This window comes from Oryctolagus cuniculus, chromosome 9 (genome assembly GCF_964237555.1).
Source record: "Oryctolagus cuniculus chromosome 9, mOryCun1.1, whole genome shotgun sequence".
NCBI lineage: Eukaryota > Metazoa > Chordata > Mammalia > Lagomorpha > Leporidae > Oryctolagus > Oryctolagus cuniculus.
In genome coordinates this window covers 137,494,585-137,508,284 of record NC_091440.1, presented here as the reverse complement: position 1 = coordinate 137,508,284, position 13,700 = coordinate 137,494,585, and the positions used below count along the sequence as shown (strand labels likewise).

Below are 13,700 nucleotides of genomic sequence, written 5' to 3'. Positions count from 1 at the left end.
GAAGCCCCCGTGTGAGATGGGGGGGGGCTCTGAGTGGGGGATGAGGCTCTTGCCTCACACAGGGCAGGGCAGAGCTGCCGGCCAGGTCAGGTCTGTCCCGAGGGCCGTCAGCACCGACACGCGTGGGCGTACTCTGGGACCTGGATGCCCGGCCCAGAGGAGCCTGAGGTGCAGTGTCCGAGTGACTGGGCGGGAGGGCGGTAGGTGAGGGCTGCACCAGGAGGGCCTCCTGCCAGCCCCGCCTGACTGCCTGATGCGGCCCTGGCCTGGTTCCTGCAGGGATGGAGGCCGTGGCAGCTAGCACTTCCCTGCCTGACCCTGGCGACTTCGACCGGAATGTGCCACGGATCTGTGGGGTGTGCGGTGACCGGGCCACCGGCTTCCACTTCAACGCCATGACCTGTGAGGGCTGCAAGGGCTTCTTCAGGTGAGGCCAACACCAGGGCTGGGGGGCAGGTTCTCCCGGGAGGGCGCCCTGGGGTGTCGTGTCACGGGAGCCGCAGGCTCCTGACCAGGGCTCGCTTCTCTCATCCTGGGCTCCGCGGGACGTCGCTCACCTGAGCTCTGCCCTCCCAGTGCCCCACGGAAGCCCCAGGCCTCACGAGCTCAGGATCCCGGTAGGGCTGGCCCCACCCTCCCACCCTGTGCTCTGCCAGCTTCTCCCCGACAGCCTGGGTCCCAGCCCGTGTGGGAGAGTGCTGCGGGGGCCAAAGGGAGACCCCAGCCTAAGACAGGCGGGGGTGCCGCTGTGACCTCTCAGTCGCGTGTGCTTGTGTCAGTGTCCCACCCACACAGCTGGCGTGAGGGCTGAGGAGGTGTCGCACGTGGGTGCCACGGTGTTTGGAACGCAGATGGCGGTAAACGTCTTCTGAGTGTGCGGGGCCAGTGCCTGGGTGGAGCTGTGCCCTGTGGGAGTCGCAGGTCTCAGCAACCAGCAGCCGCCCTCGCTCACTGCTTCCCAGGCCTGAAGGGGAGCCGTGACCTGGGCGCTGCTGTCTGGCAGCTGGCTGCGTGGGGCTCTCTGTGGCCGCTGGGTTGGTTCGCCGAGTCCATGCCTCACCCCCCCCCCCCCCCAGCCTCCTGCCCCAGATGTGTAGCTGGCTGCTTGTCGATCTGGGGAATTGGAGTCGCCAGTTCCCCAGATCCCTCCAGTGCCCCTGTGGTTGCCGCCCTCATCACGCTGCGGGGCTGGGTCCCCAGGAGACAGCTATGTGAAGACTGGGAGACGGAGGATGAGTCGTGCCCAAGGCCAGGTGTGGGAGATGGCATTGCCCGTGCGCGTGCCAGAAACCTGCGGTGTGGGTACAGGGCGGCCCCTCCCTACACACCCACAGCCACAGTCTGCAAGGCTGGGCACTGGGGCAGGAGCTGCCTCTGTCCCCTGCCCTCCGTCTGCCCAGTGTTTTCACTGTTCCTGTCCTGGGGACTGAGCCAACTGCACCTTCTCAGGAACCAGCAAGTCTGTGGTTTGGCTCAGATTTTGTTTGATCTATAAAAATAAGCAATCACACGCAGAGATAGACACACAGAGACACGTGCACAGACACATACAGACACACTCAGAGATAAACATGAACAGACACACACAGAGGCAGACACACAGGCACAGCACACACACACAGACGTGCACAGACATACAGATGCACAGCACACACACAGAGACACAGCACACACACAGACACAGCACACACACACAGCACACAGGTTTGCACACACAGCACACAGGTTTGCATACACAGACACACAGGACATACAGAGTACACACAGCACACACAGCACACACACAGCACACATGGGACACACAGCACACACGGCACACATAGCACACACAACACACACAGCACACACATACAGCACACACAGGACACACAGCACACACATACAGCTCACAGGTTTGCATACACAGACACACAGGACACACAGCATACACAGTACACACAGCACACATGGGACACACACACACACAGCACACAGGTTTGCATACACAGACACACAGGACATACAGCGTACACACAGCACACACAGCACACACACAGCACACATGGGACACACAGCACACACAGCACACATAGCACACACAACACACACACAGCACACAGACACAGCACACACATACAGCGCACAGGTTTGCATAAACAGACACACAGGACACACAGCATACACAGTACACACAGCACACATGGGACACACAGCACACACGGCACACACAGCACACACAACACACACAGCACACACATACAGCACACACAGGACACACAGCACACACACAGCACACAGGTTTGCATACACAGACACACAGCGTACACACAGCATACACAGTACACACAGCACACATAGCACACACACAGCACACATGGGATACACAGACACACAGCACACACGGCACACACAACACACAGCACACACACACAGCACACACAGACACAGCACACACAGCACACACAGAGCTGATCCTCATTGTTTGTGGACTCTGCCCCCTGCAGCACGCCTGAGGCCATTTCCGGGCAGACGAGCGGGGCAGCGACGGCCCTGCTTTCACGCTCTCATGACTGTTGCTGGCAGTGTCAGGATTCACCGCAGTCCCCCGACACCAAGACGGGAGCGGTCGGCACAGCTGAGCAGGAAACGCATGGGCCGCTGGTGATGAGCCGTGTCCCTGGAGTGGCGCTCAGTGCCCGCCAGCCCAGCTTCCGCGGCCACCATGCACCTAGAACCCCCGCGGGTCCCGCGGGTCCTCCCTGCCCCTGCCCCATGGCTGGAGGACCCTGCTGTTCCTTCTGTCAGTGGAACTCGGGTCCCGGGACGGTGGCCTTGGTGCTCTGGCGTGAGGTGGCAAGTGCATGCCGTGCAGGGGCGAGGCCCTCGGCGGTGGTTCTCGGAAACACTGCTTCCTGTTGGGCCCTGGGGCCTGGCCATTATGCTTGACCGTTAGTTCAACCATTCGAGTGGCCCGGGAGCCACTGTGGTCAGCCGGCAAGCCCAAGACTCAGTCGGGCCCCAGGGAGGAAGGAAGGGGAAAGAGACCACTGTCCCGTTGCTCTGGCCGGGGACGAGAGGCCGCTGCTGGTCAGCTCCTCCCACAGGCCCTCCGGTGGTGCATCTTCTGTCTGCTGCTCCGTGCTGCCTTCCTCCTGCCTGCACCTCGTGTGTCAGCTGTGAGTCCCCAGACCCTGTAAGGATGGGTCTTAGGGGTGCAGGGAGCACAGGGTGGCGTGGGGAGGTTGAGGATCGTGAGGGGCATCAGCAGGCTGTGTGTGGACCTCTCGCAGACTCTGGACAGGAAGGGAGGCAGAGAAGTCGGGCAGAGGTGCCCAGAGGATCAAAGTGCCAGGAGCTGAGAGGCCGCGAGGGCGTGTGCGGCTCAGGGCACGGCTGAGGAGTGGCCAGGAGGAAGCCTGTGCCAGGCCAGCAGCAGCGGGAGGGGTGAGGCGCGTCTCCCGTGGTGGACAAGAGAGGTGCTGGGTGGAGGAGGCCGGGGATCTGCCCGAGGACAAGTGCAAGGGCTCAGAGACCTCACGTGTCCTTGGGCCCTTGCTTTGTGTCCTGAGGACGTCATGCGTGGCTCAGCCTCAGCTCTCCCAGAACCCTCTCTGCGCGCATCCAGGCGCCTCACAGCCCCACAGTTTTGGTTGGTGCCCCAGCATGGATGGAGAGTCGGTGGCTTGTGATGAGGACCGGATGCGCTGAGTCAGACCCTAGTTCCAGGCTGTGTGACATGGCGAGAACCACTCAACTCCCTGTGCCTTTTGCTGCCGCTGCAGAGTGGGGGTGGACCGTTCTGGAAGGTGGTTGTGGGGCTGGGGTCTGCAGGGGACAAGACCGTTTTTGTGGGTGGGTGGCGCAGCACCTGCGGTGCCTCTGCTCCCGGGGACAGGCATTCCTTCCCTCCCCTTTGCCACCCTGGGACCCCCGAGCAGCAGGCAGCAGAGAAGAAGGGCTGGGCCAAGGGTCTCCTGCCAGTCAGGGTTCCTCGGCCCCTGGGACTGCGCGGGGGCAGGGGGGAGGTTTGCCCTGGGCTGAGGAGCAACAGCATGCAAGCCACACCCTGACCCGAGAGCAGGTGTGAGACGTGGCGTCTGCGCCCGGGCCCCCGCCCCTCCCTCCCCTGAGTGCCTTTGCCGTCCACAGTGCCCTGTCGTCAGGGCTGTTCTGTTGTATAGGCCTAGGGAGGCTAAGTAACTGCCCAGGTTGTGCATCAGGACTTAAACACGGAAGGATCCATCAAAGCCTGTATTTCCCTCTGGTTTTCTAGTGGGGTGGACATTTCACAAAATAATGTTTGCCTGTGGGCTCAGACAATGCAGCAAACAGTCAAAGCACGGAGGCAGAGCGTGCCACTCCCCACAGGCAGCTCTGCACCCCTCCTGGGGGCTCCCCGGCCAGCAGGCTCACTGCACAGGAAAGGAGGTGGAGCCAGCGCTGAGACACCCGCGTCCTGGATCAGAGCGCCAGCCCCAGTCCCGGATGCCCAGTGCTTCTGGTCCAGCTCCCTGCTCACGCATTTGGGAGGCAGCAGTGAGGGCTCAAGGACGTGGGCCCCTGCCGCCCACAAGGGCAACCCCAGTGGAGTTCTGGGACCCAGGCGTCAGCATGCTGCAGCCTGTGGCCATCTGGAGAGTAAACCAGTGGATGGAAGATGTGTCTGCTTCTCTGTCTATCTCTCCTTCTCTTTGTTTCTGTCACTTTGCCTTTCAAATAAGTTACACGTTTTGTGAAAGGTCACACACGCGAGGATGTGGAGTCATCATTCCTCTGCATCCAGCTGTCATCTGACAGAGCACCCGTTCCTTCCTCCTCCCTCTCTCCCTTGCTCCCTTCCTTCTAAGCTTTTCACTTACTATTTGTTTGAAAGGCAGAGTGACAGAGAGAGAGGGAGAGACGGAGATCCTTCATCCCCTGGTTCACTCCCCAAATAGTCTCAATGGCCAAGGCTGGGCCAGGCTGAAGTCAGGAGCCTGGAACTCCATCCAGGTCTCCCCAGTGGGTGGCAGGAGCCCAAGGTCTCGGGCCATCACCTGCTGCCTCCTGAGTGCACCAGCAGCGAGCTGGGTCAGAAGCACCCAGTAGCCAGGACTCCGGAGCGCCAATACAAGATGCAGGCATTGCAGGTGGTGGCTTAACCGGTGCACCGCAGGGCCAGCACTGCTAACAACAGTTGTACAGCCACCGCTGCCTCTGTTTCACAATTGTGGTGATGGAGAGCCTGGCACAGTGAACTCAGCCTTCATGGATGGGCATTTGGGCCCAGTCTTTGGCTTCTCTGGACAGAGCAGCCAGAGCTGCCCTTGGCCTCGGGTACCCAGGGTGCAAGCTCCTGGAGGCAGCTCGCACCAAGGCCTGTATGGTCAGCACCTGGGGGCACGCGGCCAGGTGGCCCTCTCTGTGCCGGACACACTCTGCCACACTAGGCTTGCTCCCAGGCTGTTTAAAGCCAGCTGCTAGGAGCCTGCGTGTGGCCCTGTTGGGTGGCGTTGGCTTGTCTTTTACCTTCGTCTGCTTTGTTGGTTTATAGCAAACAGCCATGATCTGTATTTAAGATGTACACCTCCACACTGGGCTCCTGCTAGGCCGTGGTCACCACTTCTGTCCCTCACACAGGTCACCAGGCATCCAGCTCCCATTTCTGCCCAGGCACTGGCCTCTCAGCGCAGTGCGGCCAGAGCCCTGGGAGGCCCCTGACCCCATGTTGGCCTCCTGGGGATGGTGCTCCTGTCCCTGCTGATGCCTTTGCCCCTTGCCAGCCTACTGGGGAGGCCCTGGCCCCTCGCTGGTCTCCTGGGGAGGCTCTGGCCCCTCAGTGGTCTCCTGGGAGACACTGGCCCCTCGCTGGTCTTCTGGGAGACACTGGCCCCTCACTGGTCTTCTGGGAGACCTTGGCTTCTTGCTGCTCTCCTGGGAAGGCCCTGGCCCCTCACTGCTCTCCTGGGAAGGCCCTGGCCCCTCAGTGGTCTCCTGGGAGACACTGGCCCCTTGCTGGTCTTCTGGGAGACCCTGGCCCCTTGCTGGTCTCCTGGGAGGCCTTGGCCCCTCACTGGTCTTCTTGGAGACCCTGGCTCCTTGCTGGTCTCCCGGGAGGCCCTGGCCCCTTGCTGGTCTTCTGGGAAGGCTCTGGCCCCTCTCTGGGTCTTCTTGGAGACCCTGGCTCCTCGCTGGTCTTCTGGGAAGGCTCTGGCCCCTCTCTGGGTCTTCTTGGAGACCCTGGCTCCTCGCTGGTCTCCAGGGGAGGCCCTGGCCCCTCGCTGCTTTCCTGGGGAGGCCCTGGCCCCAGCACTTGGCGCTGCTGTCAGCTTTCTGTCTCCTGCATGTTTAGATGACTTGGTCTCTGGCACAAGCGACGGTCAGTGTCCTCTCTCACCCCGGCTTTCTAGAAACTGCATCTATATTTAGCTGGGCGCCCGCCCCTGCCCCTCCTGAGCTGGGTGTGATGGGCTGTCCAGGACCACAGGGCTCAGGCCCAGCAGTGGGGCCTGGCCTCCACGGGGCCTCCCAGTGCTGGAGGAGGGCAGGAAAGCGGGGAGGGACAGGGCCTCTGGGCCAGTAGGACCATGCCCACTAACGCCACCTCGGCCTGGACAGGCCTGAAAGTGCAGCTCGGGAGCTGGGTTCCAGGAAGGGCCCTTCTGGCTGTGGGAGCTGGTGAGAGAGCTTCTTGCCCTGGCGCTGGGTTATTAAATTAATAATAATTTAAGAGCTCCGTTTTTAGCTGCCTTTTTCATCTCTCAGCTGAGGTGAAGCCTGCAGGGTAGGAGGGCCCAGGCCTGGCGGGGTGCAGGCGGCAGAACAGGGCACCTCCATCCCATGCCCCTCGGCATGTGCCCGGGCCTGGCCCTGAGTGCCCTTCTCGGCCCCCTTGGGCCTCACGCTGCAGCCCGGGGGTTTCTCCCTGTGTGCCACCCACCCCCCACTCTGGAGGGCCCTCCTGTTGTCTCTGCTGGTAGTCCTGAGGGTCTGAGCAGGCCCGGGAGCCCGGCCTGGCTGGGGCTGAGGGCTTCTGAGGGGTCCTGGGCCTGCCTCTCTGGGGAGTGCCCGTGGTCCCAGGGGCCAGGCCAGGCTGTGGATGAGAGGGCGGAGCCGCTGTGGCAGTGAGGGATTGCTCTGAATTAGGCTGTGGTCTTGGTTTGGAGCAGTGAGTGTTTGTGGTGACAGTGGAGGCCCCCCGAGGACCACAGGGGAAGCGGAGGAGAGGCCTGCCTCCCTGCCCCACCCGCCTGCCCTGGGCTTGCAGGCGCCGTGCCCAGACCAAGGCTGGTTTCCGGGATGGGCTTCCAGGCTCTGCTGCCCCTCAGGAAAGCTGCGGCGAGCTTAAGGGTGAGAGGTGAGCGGCTTCGTGTTGACCCCAGGTGGCCCAGGCCTGCGTGTAGTCTGAGTGCTTTGTGCTGGGCAGGCCTGCCGGGGGCCAGCTAGACTAGGCCCTGAGCCACCCCTGACAGCCTGGCGCTGCCCCTCCCTACACTGGGCCTCCTGCGCCCGGGGGACGGGGGCGGCACTGGAGAGCCCCGAGACCAGCAGCAGGCACTCCCCGGCCTCTGGTGCTGTGGGCCCAGGGCTTCTGGGCCTGGAGAACACCATGGAGCTCAGAGCTGAGCCTCAGACCCCTACGGGATCCCGACTGTTAGCCTCACTCTGCCGCTCTGGCTGGGTTGGCAGTGCCGCCTGTGACGCGGCGAGTCGGGAAGGGCTCAAGTCCGCAGCTGTGCCTCCTCCATCCGTGGCTCAGTCAGTGCAGCCCTCCTGCTCCTCTGTCAGAGGAAGGCTGAGAGCGGCTGCCCCGTGTGTGTCTTCGTGAGCCTGAGCACTGCATTGCCTTCAGTGGGGATCTGAACCCGTGTCTGCCGTGGGAAGGAGCTGGCGCTGCTTCTGAGGCCAACAGCCCCTTGGAAGTTGCTGTCCCCAGCTTCGGCTGTCATCTGCCCTGGGACACGAAAGCGAGGCCTTCCCTGAGAGGGGGCTGGGGGCTGCAGCAGGAGAGGCCGTCAGATTGGAGGCCAGCCCTGGTACTGGGTCGGGGGCCGGCTCCCTCCCAAGAGATCTTGCTGCTTTCTGTCCCTGGGGACCTAGCTTCCCCTGCCTCCCAGAAGGCATGGGCCGTGGAGAGACTCAGCCCGGCTGAGGGGAAGCGGAGACCTGAAGTCCCCACGGACAGATGGCCCCCGCAGCCAGGCGCTGTGAGACACAGGCCCGGAGCCCCGACCCAGGCCAGCCCTGCTGTCTCCCAGGCGCAGCATGAAGCGGAAGGCGCTGTTTACCTGCCCCTTCAGCGGGGACTGCCGCATCACCAAGGACAACCGGCGCCACTGCCAGGCCTGCAGGCTGAAGCGCTGTGTGGACATCGGCATGATGAAGGAGTGTGAGTGGAGGGTTGGGGGGTGGGACAGAAGAGTCTGCCAGCCCCTCCCTCTGGGCCTTGCTGGGGTCAGTTGGGCCCCCAGGAGGCCCCCAAGGAGGATGAGCAGGGCAGCGGCCTAGGAGTGACCTCACTCCAGAACTCCCTGGTCTTCCCGGCTCCAGGGTTAGGGCTGGATGAGAGGGCTAAGCTGGGAGGGACAGCAGGTGGGGCACCCGGGCCCGAGCAGATCTGAGGACTGACCTCTGACCCCTGACCCCTAGAGTAGGGGGCAGAGGCGACCCCACAGAGCTTCCTCTGCAGTCCCTGTGGTGGAAGGTTCTCCAGGGCCATGCTGGCTGCTGCTTCCAGCCGTACCTGTGCTTGGCCTCAGAGCCCAGAGCAGTTGTCTGGGAACCAAAACAGCCGCAGACTTCGGGAGATGCCCCTGCTCTGCTCCCGCTCCTGGCCCTAGGTCAGGCCTGAGGAGTCTCAAGTGCTCAGGGGCCTCCTGCGGTGAGGACAGGGCGGGGGGGGGGGGGGGGAGAAGCTCACGGTGAGGGGGGCGGGGCCCGGGGGGAGCTTTCCTTACTGGGAAAAACCGTCTGTTTCTGGGAACACAGGCAGCATGGAGGCCAGCTGCCAGCAACAGTGCGGTCAGCACAGGAGGAGGAGTCCAGCCCATGTCCCTCCTCACCCCACAGGCCACACAGGCCTGGACAGCCCTGTCCCTGCCTGCCTTGCCCACTCCTGCCTTGTCGCCGAGACAGTGAGCAGGTAGGGGCTCAGGCCCGGGAGCAGGGTCTGGCTCCAGTGAGGCCCTGGGGTGGACGTGAGTGATGAGAGGCCCTGGGGTGGGCGTGAGTAATGAGGTGCCCTGGGCTCTGGCTGTGGCCTCTGCAGGGCAGGAGCCTGGTGACCAAGAGAGGTGTAGGGCCCCCAGTAGGGATGCAGGAGAGGACTGAGCAAGGGTCCAGACAGGGCCTGGCTCACGGGTGTCCAAAAGTCCCTGTCCTATGCCTCGGGGGGGGGGGGGCAGTGGTTAAGAGGCAGAGGGAAACAGAGAGCGGGGGTGAGGGAGAGGGAGAGGGAGAGGGAGGAGGCCATCCCACCAACCTCACCGTGTATCCCCTGCCAGCCTCACTGTGCTCCCCACCAGCCTCACTGTCCCCCCCCCAGCCTCACTGCTCCCCACTGGCCTCACTGTCCCCCACCAGCCTCACTGTGTCCCCCACCAGCCTGACTGTGTCCCCCACCAGCCTCACTGTCTGTCCCCCCACCAGCCTCACTGTCCCCCCCAGCCTCACTGTCCCCCCCAGCTTCACTGTCCCCCACCAGCCTCACTGTACCCACCAGCCTCACTGTCTGTCCCCCACCAGCCTCACTGTCCCCCACCAGCCTCACTATACCCACCAGCCTCACTGTCTGTCCCCCACCAGCCTCACTGTCCCCCCCAGCCTCACTGCTCCCCACTGGCCTCACTGTTCCCCCCAGTCTCACTGTCTGCCCCACCAGCCTCACTGTCCCCACCCACCAGCCTCACTGTCCCCCCAAGCCTCACTGTCCCCCCCAGCCTCACTGCTCCCCACTGGCCTCACTGTTCCCCCCAGTCTCACTGTCCCCTACCAGTCTCATTGTCTGTCCCCACCCACCAGCCTCACTGTCCCCACCAGCCTCACTGTCTGCCCCACCAGCCTCACTGTCTGTCCCCGCCCACCAGCCTCACTGTCTGCCCCCCACCAGCCTCACTGTCCCCCCCACCAGCCTCACTGTCCCCCCAGCCTTGCTGTCCCGCCCACCAGCCTCACCATGTGCCCCCCACCAGCCTCACTGTCCCCACCACCAGTCTCACTGTCCCCCCCAGCCTTGCTGTCCCCCCCATTAGCCTCACCATGTGCCCCCCCAGCCTCGCTGTCTGTCCCCTGCCGTGGTTGTGTCGCAGGTACAGGGAGCAGGGCTGAGCCGGGCCTTGCCCTTGCAACTGAACCCTCAGGGTGGCCTCACTGGGTTCTGTCCCCTGCCCTGAAAGGAGGGCCGACTAAGCAGACTGACCTCTGGTTGGCCCAGATGTGGGAGGAGTGGCCAGGGTGGCCAGGCCCGATTCCCTGCTCCAAACCCCGGGGCTGCTTGCCGTTCACCTGGGCTGGCTGTCATCCCTGAGTCCTGGGCTCCCAGAGACAATCGAGTCTCAGCACGTGTGAAACCTCAGAGAGCAGGAGGCCGAGGGAGGGAAGGGGGAGCATGGACGGGGCGGCTGTGCCCACCTCCTGCATGCTGGTCCTATGTCTGGCACACGCATGTCTCCTGGGATTGTCACAGTGCCCAAGTGTGTGAATGCAGTGTTTTTCAGTAGTGGAGGGAGTGAAATACCAGGCTCCCAAAGCCAGGTCTTTGGGCTCCACGCTAGGGCAGGCCTAGTGCATTTGCAGGGGTGCGGATGGCTTTGTTCCAAGGGGGCTGCGTTTCTGTCCCCAGGTCTTCGTTGGGTTTATGCTCTGGGAATCTAAGAAACATCATCATTGATGTTATGCTTGTTGATTGTGCTACCCTGTCCTGCACAGGGAGAGCCGCCTGTCACGTCAGCCTGTTCCCTACCCCATCCTGCACAGAGCTGCCTGTCACATCAGCCTGTTCCCTACCCCATCCTGCACAGGGGGAGCCACCTGTCACATCAGCCTGTTCCCTACCCCATCCTGCACAGGGGGAGCCACCTGTCATGTCAGCCTGTTCCCTACCCCATCCTGCACAGGGGGAGCCACCTGTCACGTCAGCCTGTTCCCTACCCCATCCTGCACAGGGGGAGCCACCTGTCACATCAGCCTGTTCCCTACCCCATCCTGCACAGGAGCTGCCTGTTGTGTCAGCCTGTTTGCTACCCTATCCTGCACAGGAGGAGCTGCCTGTTGTGTCAGCCTGTTTGCTACCCTGTCCTGAGCAGGGTGGGGTGCCTGTCATGTCAGCCTATTTCCTACCCCATCCTGCACAGGGGGAGCTGCCTGTTGTGTCAGCCTGTTTGTTACTCCATCTTGAACAGGAGCTTCTAGTCATATCAGCCTTTCCTACTCCATCCTGTACAGGGGGAGCTGCCTGTTTTGTCAGCCTGTTTGTTACCCCATCCTGCACAGAGCTGCCTGTCATGTCAGCCTGTTCCCTACCCCATCCTGTACAGGGGGAGCTGCCTGTTGTGTCAGCCTGTTTGTTACCCCATCCTGCACAGAGCTGCCTGTCATGTCAGCCTGTTCCCTACCCCATCCTGCACAGGGACTGCCTGTCGTGTCAGCCTGTTTGGTGTTTTCCTGGGTGTGTGTCTTCTCAGTGCCCCACAGAATCTGCTGTGCAGCAGGTGCTCAGTGAGTGTGTTTTGCGCGAGTGTCTGCTCCTTGGTGTCTCTGCACCTTGCCCTGGTCTCTGCAGCAGTGTGTTTCTGTCACATCTGAAAATGGCTGTCACTCGTGACCCTGCCAGTCCTTATGTCGGCTGGGAAGGTAGACACTAGCCTGTGTGTGACAGGGGCCTAAAGAAATCAGAGCTCCCGCAGAAAATAAGGTAGAGCCTTGGAAGCAGCCCAGAGTCCTGCCCATTCCCCAGGAGCTCTGCAGGTGGTCCCAGCCTTCCCCCAAGGGACACTCCGCAGCAGGACTGTTCCTACCCTCCGCCATCACTCGGCTGCCACGGGCATCTCGAGGGTCTGCAAATCACTTTTGAGCAGATCTTGACTTCGCAGAGGCAGGGCCGTGTGTGGCATGGGGACAGCTGCCCAGAACCACTCCAGCCTGGGCCAGCAGCTCCGCAGGCGTAGGAAGCTGTGGAGCAGCCCTGGAGCTTTCCAGTGTCAGGGCCCAGAGCTCACGCTCCGTCCACCCGGGAGCCCACCCAGCACCCTTTCGGGCCTGTTTACCCTCATGCTGGTGAACAGCTTTCCACCCCCAGACAGGTCCCTTTCTGCGTGTGGCAGTGAGTGTTCGTGTCTGTCCCTGGGAAGGAATAGCCTTTAGGCAGCCTTTGCTGGGTGGCGACAGCACCGGCCGTGGACAGCCCCTGACCCGTGGTAGAGATGGGCACGGCTCAGCGTTTGTTCTGCAGCCCTGTGGGAGCGGGGGTGGTTTGAGGCCAGGGATGGGAAGGACGAGGTCACAAGGTGACTCCGGTCACTTAGGAGCTCCTGGAATTGGGCAGCAGCACTTGGGCGTCAGCACTCTGAGGCTGAGGCTGGAGTCCCACCCAGGCAGTACAGCGCAGTGGCTAGCCCCATTGACTCCAGAGCCAGCCTGACCCAGTCTGCTGGCTGTGTGGCCGGGTGAGATGTGTGAAGCCGATGGCAGCACCTGCCTTGCGGGTTGTTGGCAGTAACCAGGTTGGTGAGGGTGTGGGCAGTGGTCAGTGTGGTGCCTGCTACATTGTATCCATCGCTGGTGACTCCTGACGTGGGCACCACAGTGCCCGGCTCCTGGGGGGAGATGCACACCTAGGGCGGGCCCATACAGCTCAGTGGCCCTTATCTCGGCTTCTTAAGCACATTCCGGGCTCTGAACCCTTGGCTAACCCTGGATATCTCAAGCGGGAGACGCCCAGGTGCCCAGTGAACAGGGAAGCTGTGCAGCAGGCAGAGAGGGGGCGCCCCGCGCAGATCAGGGAGGCCAGATCTCACTCAGCCGAGGGAGGCAGCCTGGCGCAGGGGCTCGGCCTGCGTGGAGACAGAGCTGGCTGCGTGCACAGGCCAACGCCACGTGCCCAAGGTGGGAGGCTGCGTCCAAGGGTCTGGGAGGCTGTGACCTGGCTGTGGCAAGTGGGCAGGAGCCGGGAAGGGCTTCTGAGCACCCTCCACACCCAGCCCAGCCACCACAGCCCCAGCGCAGCCCCTCCTCCAGGAAGATGCCCTTGGGGGCCAAGACCCCGGGGGCGGATGGCCGGCGGCTCTGGGGCAGCCAGGTCAGGCTCCTGCACCGGCCTGCCTCCAGCTGGGGGAACCCTGCGTCTCTGGCTGCCAGCCCCGTTTCCTTCTGCCCGAGGCTCTGGACGTGCACACACACTCTGACTCCCCCGTGCTCCCCTGCATGAGGTCCGGGCCCTGTCGGCCTTTGCCGAAGCTCCGGGACCCAGCGTGGGGCTCTGGCTCCTGCTGCTGCTCTTGGGAAAGCCTCGCTTCTGTGGGCAGAGCACTGGCAGCGCCTCAGAGCGAGCAGCTGCAAGTCGAGGCCTGGGCACCCGCTCCCGGCACAGCCGGGCAGGCAGCCTCCGAGGCCTGCTGGGGCCAGAGACGGCAGCATGCGGGCACCGCCTTGGGCAGAAATGCCGAGGCCAGGCCGGCGGGGGAGGGGCTGCTGTGCCCGCAGGCAGGCGCCGCGTCCTGTGTGGGTGGGTGTGGGTGGGACCTGGG

At 63.1% G+C, this 13,700-nt stretch overlaps 1 protein-coding gene across 3 annotated transcripts in view; it reads left to right on the top strand.

Moving 5' to 3' along the window:
- Window positions 1–13,700, top strand: part of VDR (vitamin D receptor) — a 39,901-nt gene that overhangs the window by 13,560 nt on the left and 12,641 nt on the right. For all 3 annotated transcript variants that reach the window (XM_051850427.2, XM_051850428.2, XM_051850426.2), the window contains 2 exons: window positions 280–427; window positions 8,217–8,347. In XM_051850427.2, the coding sequence (XP_051706387.1) occupies window positions 282–427; window positions 8,217–8,347 (277 nt within the window). In that variant the 5' untranslated portion in view covers window positions 280–281. The remainder of the gene's footprint in view (window positions 1–279; window positions 428–8,216; window positions 8,348–13,700) is intronic.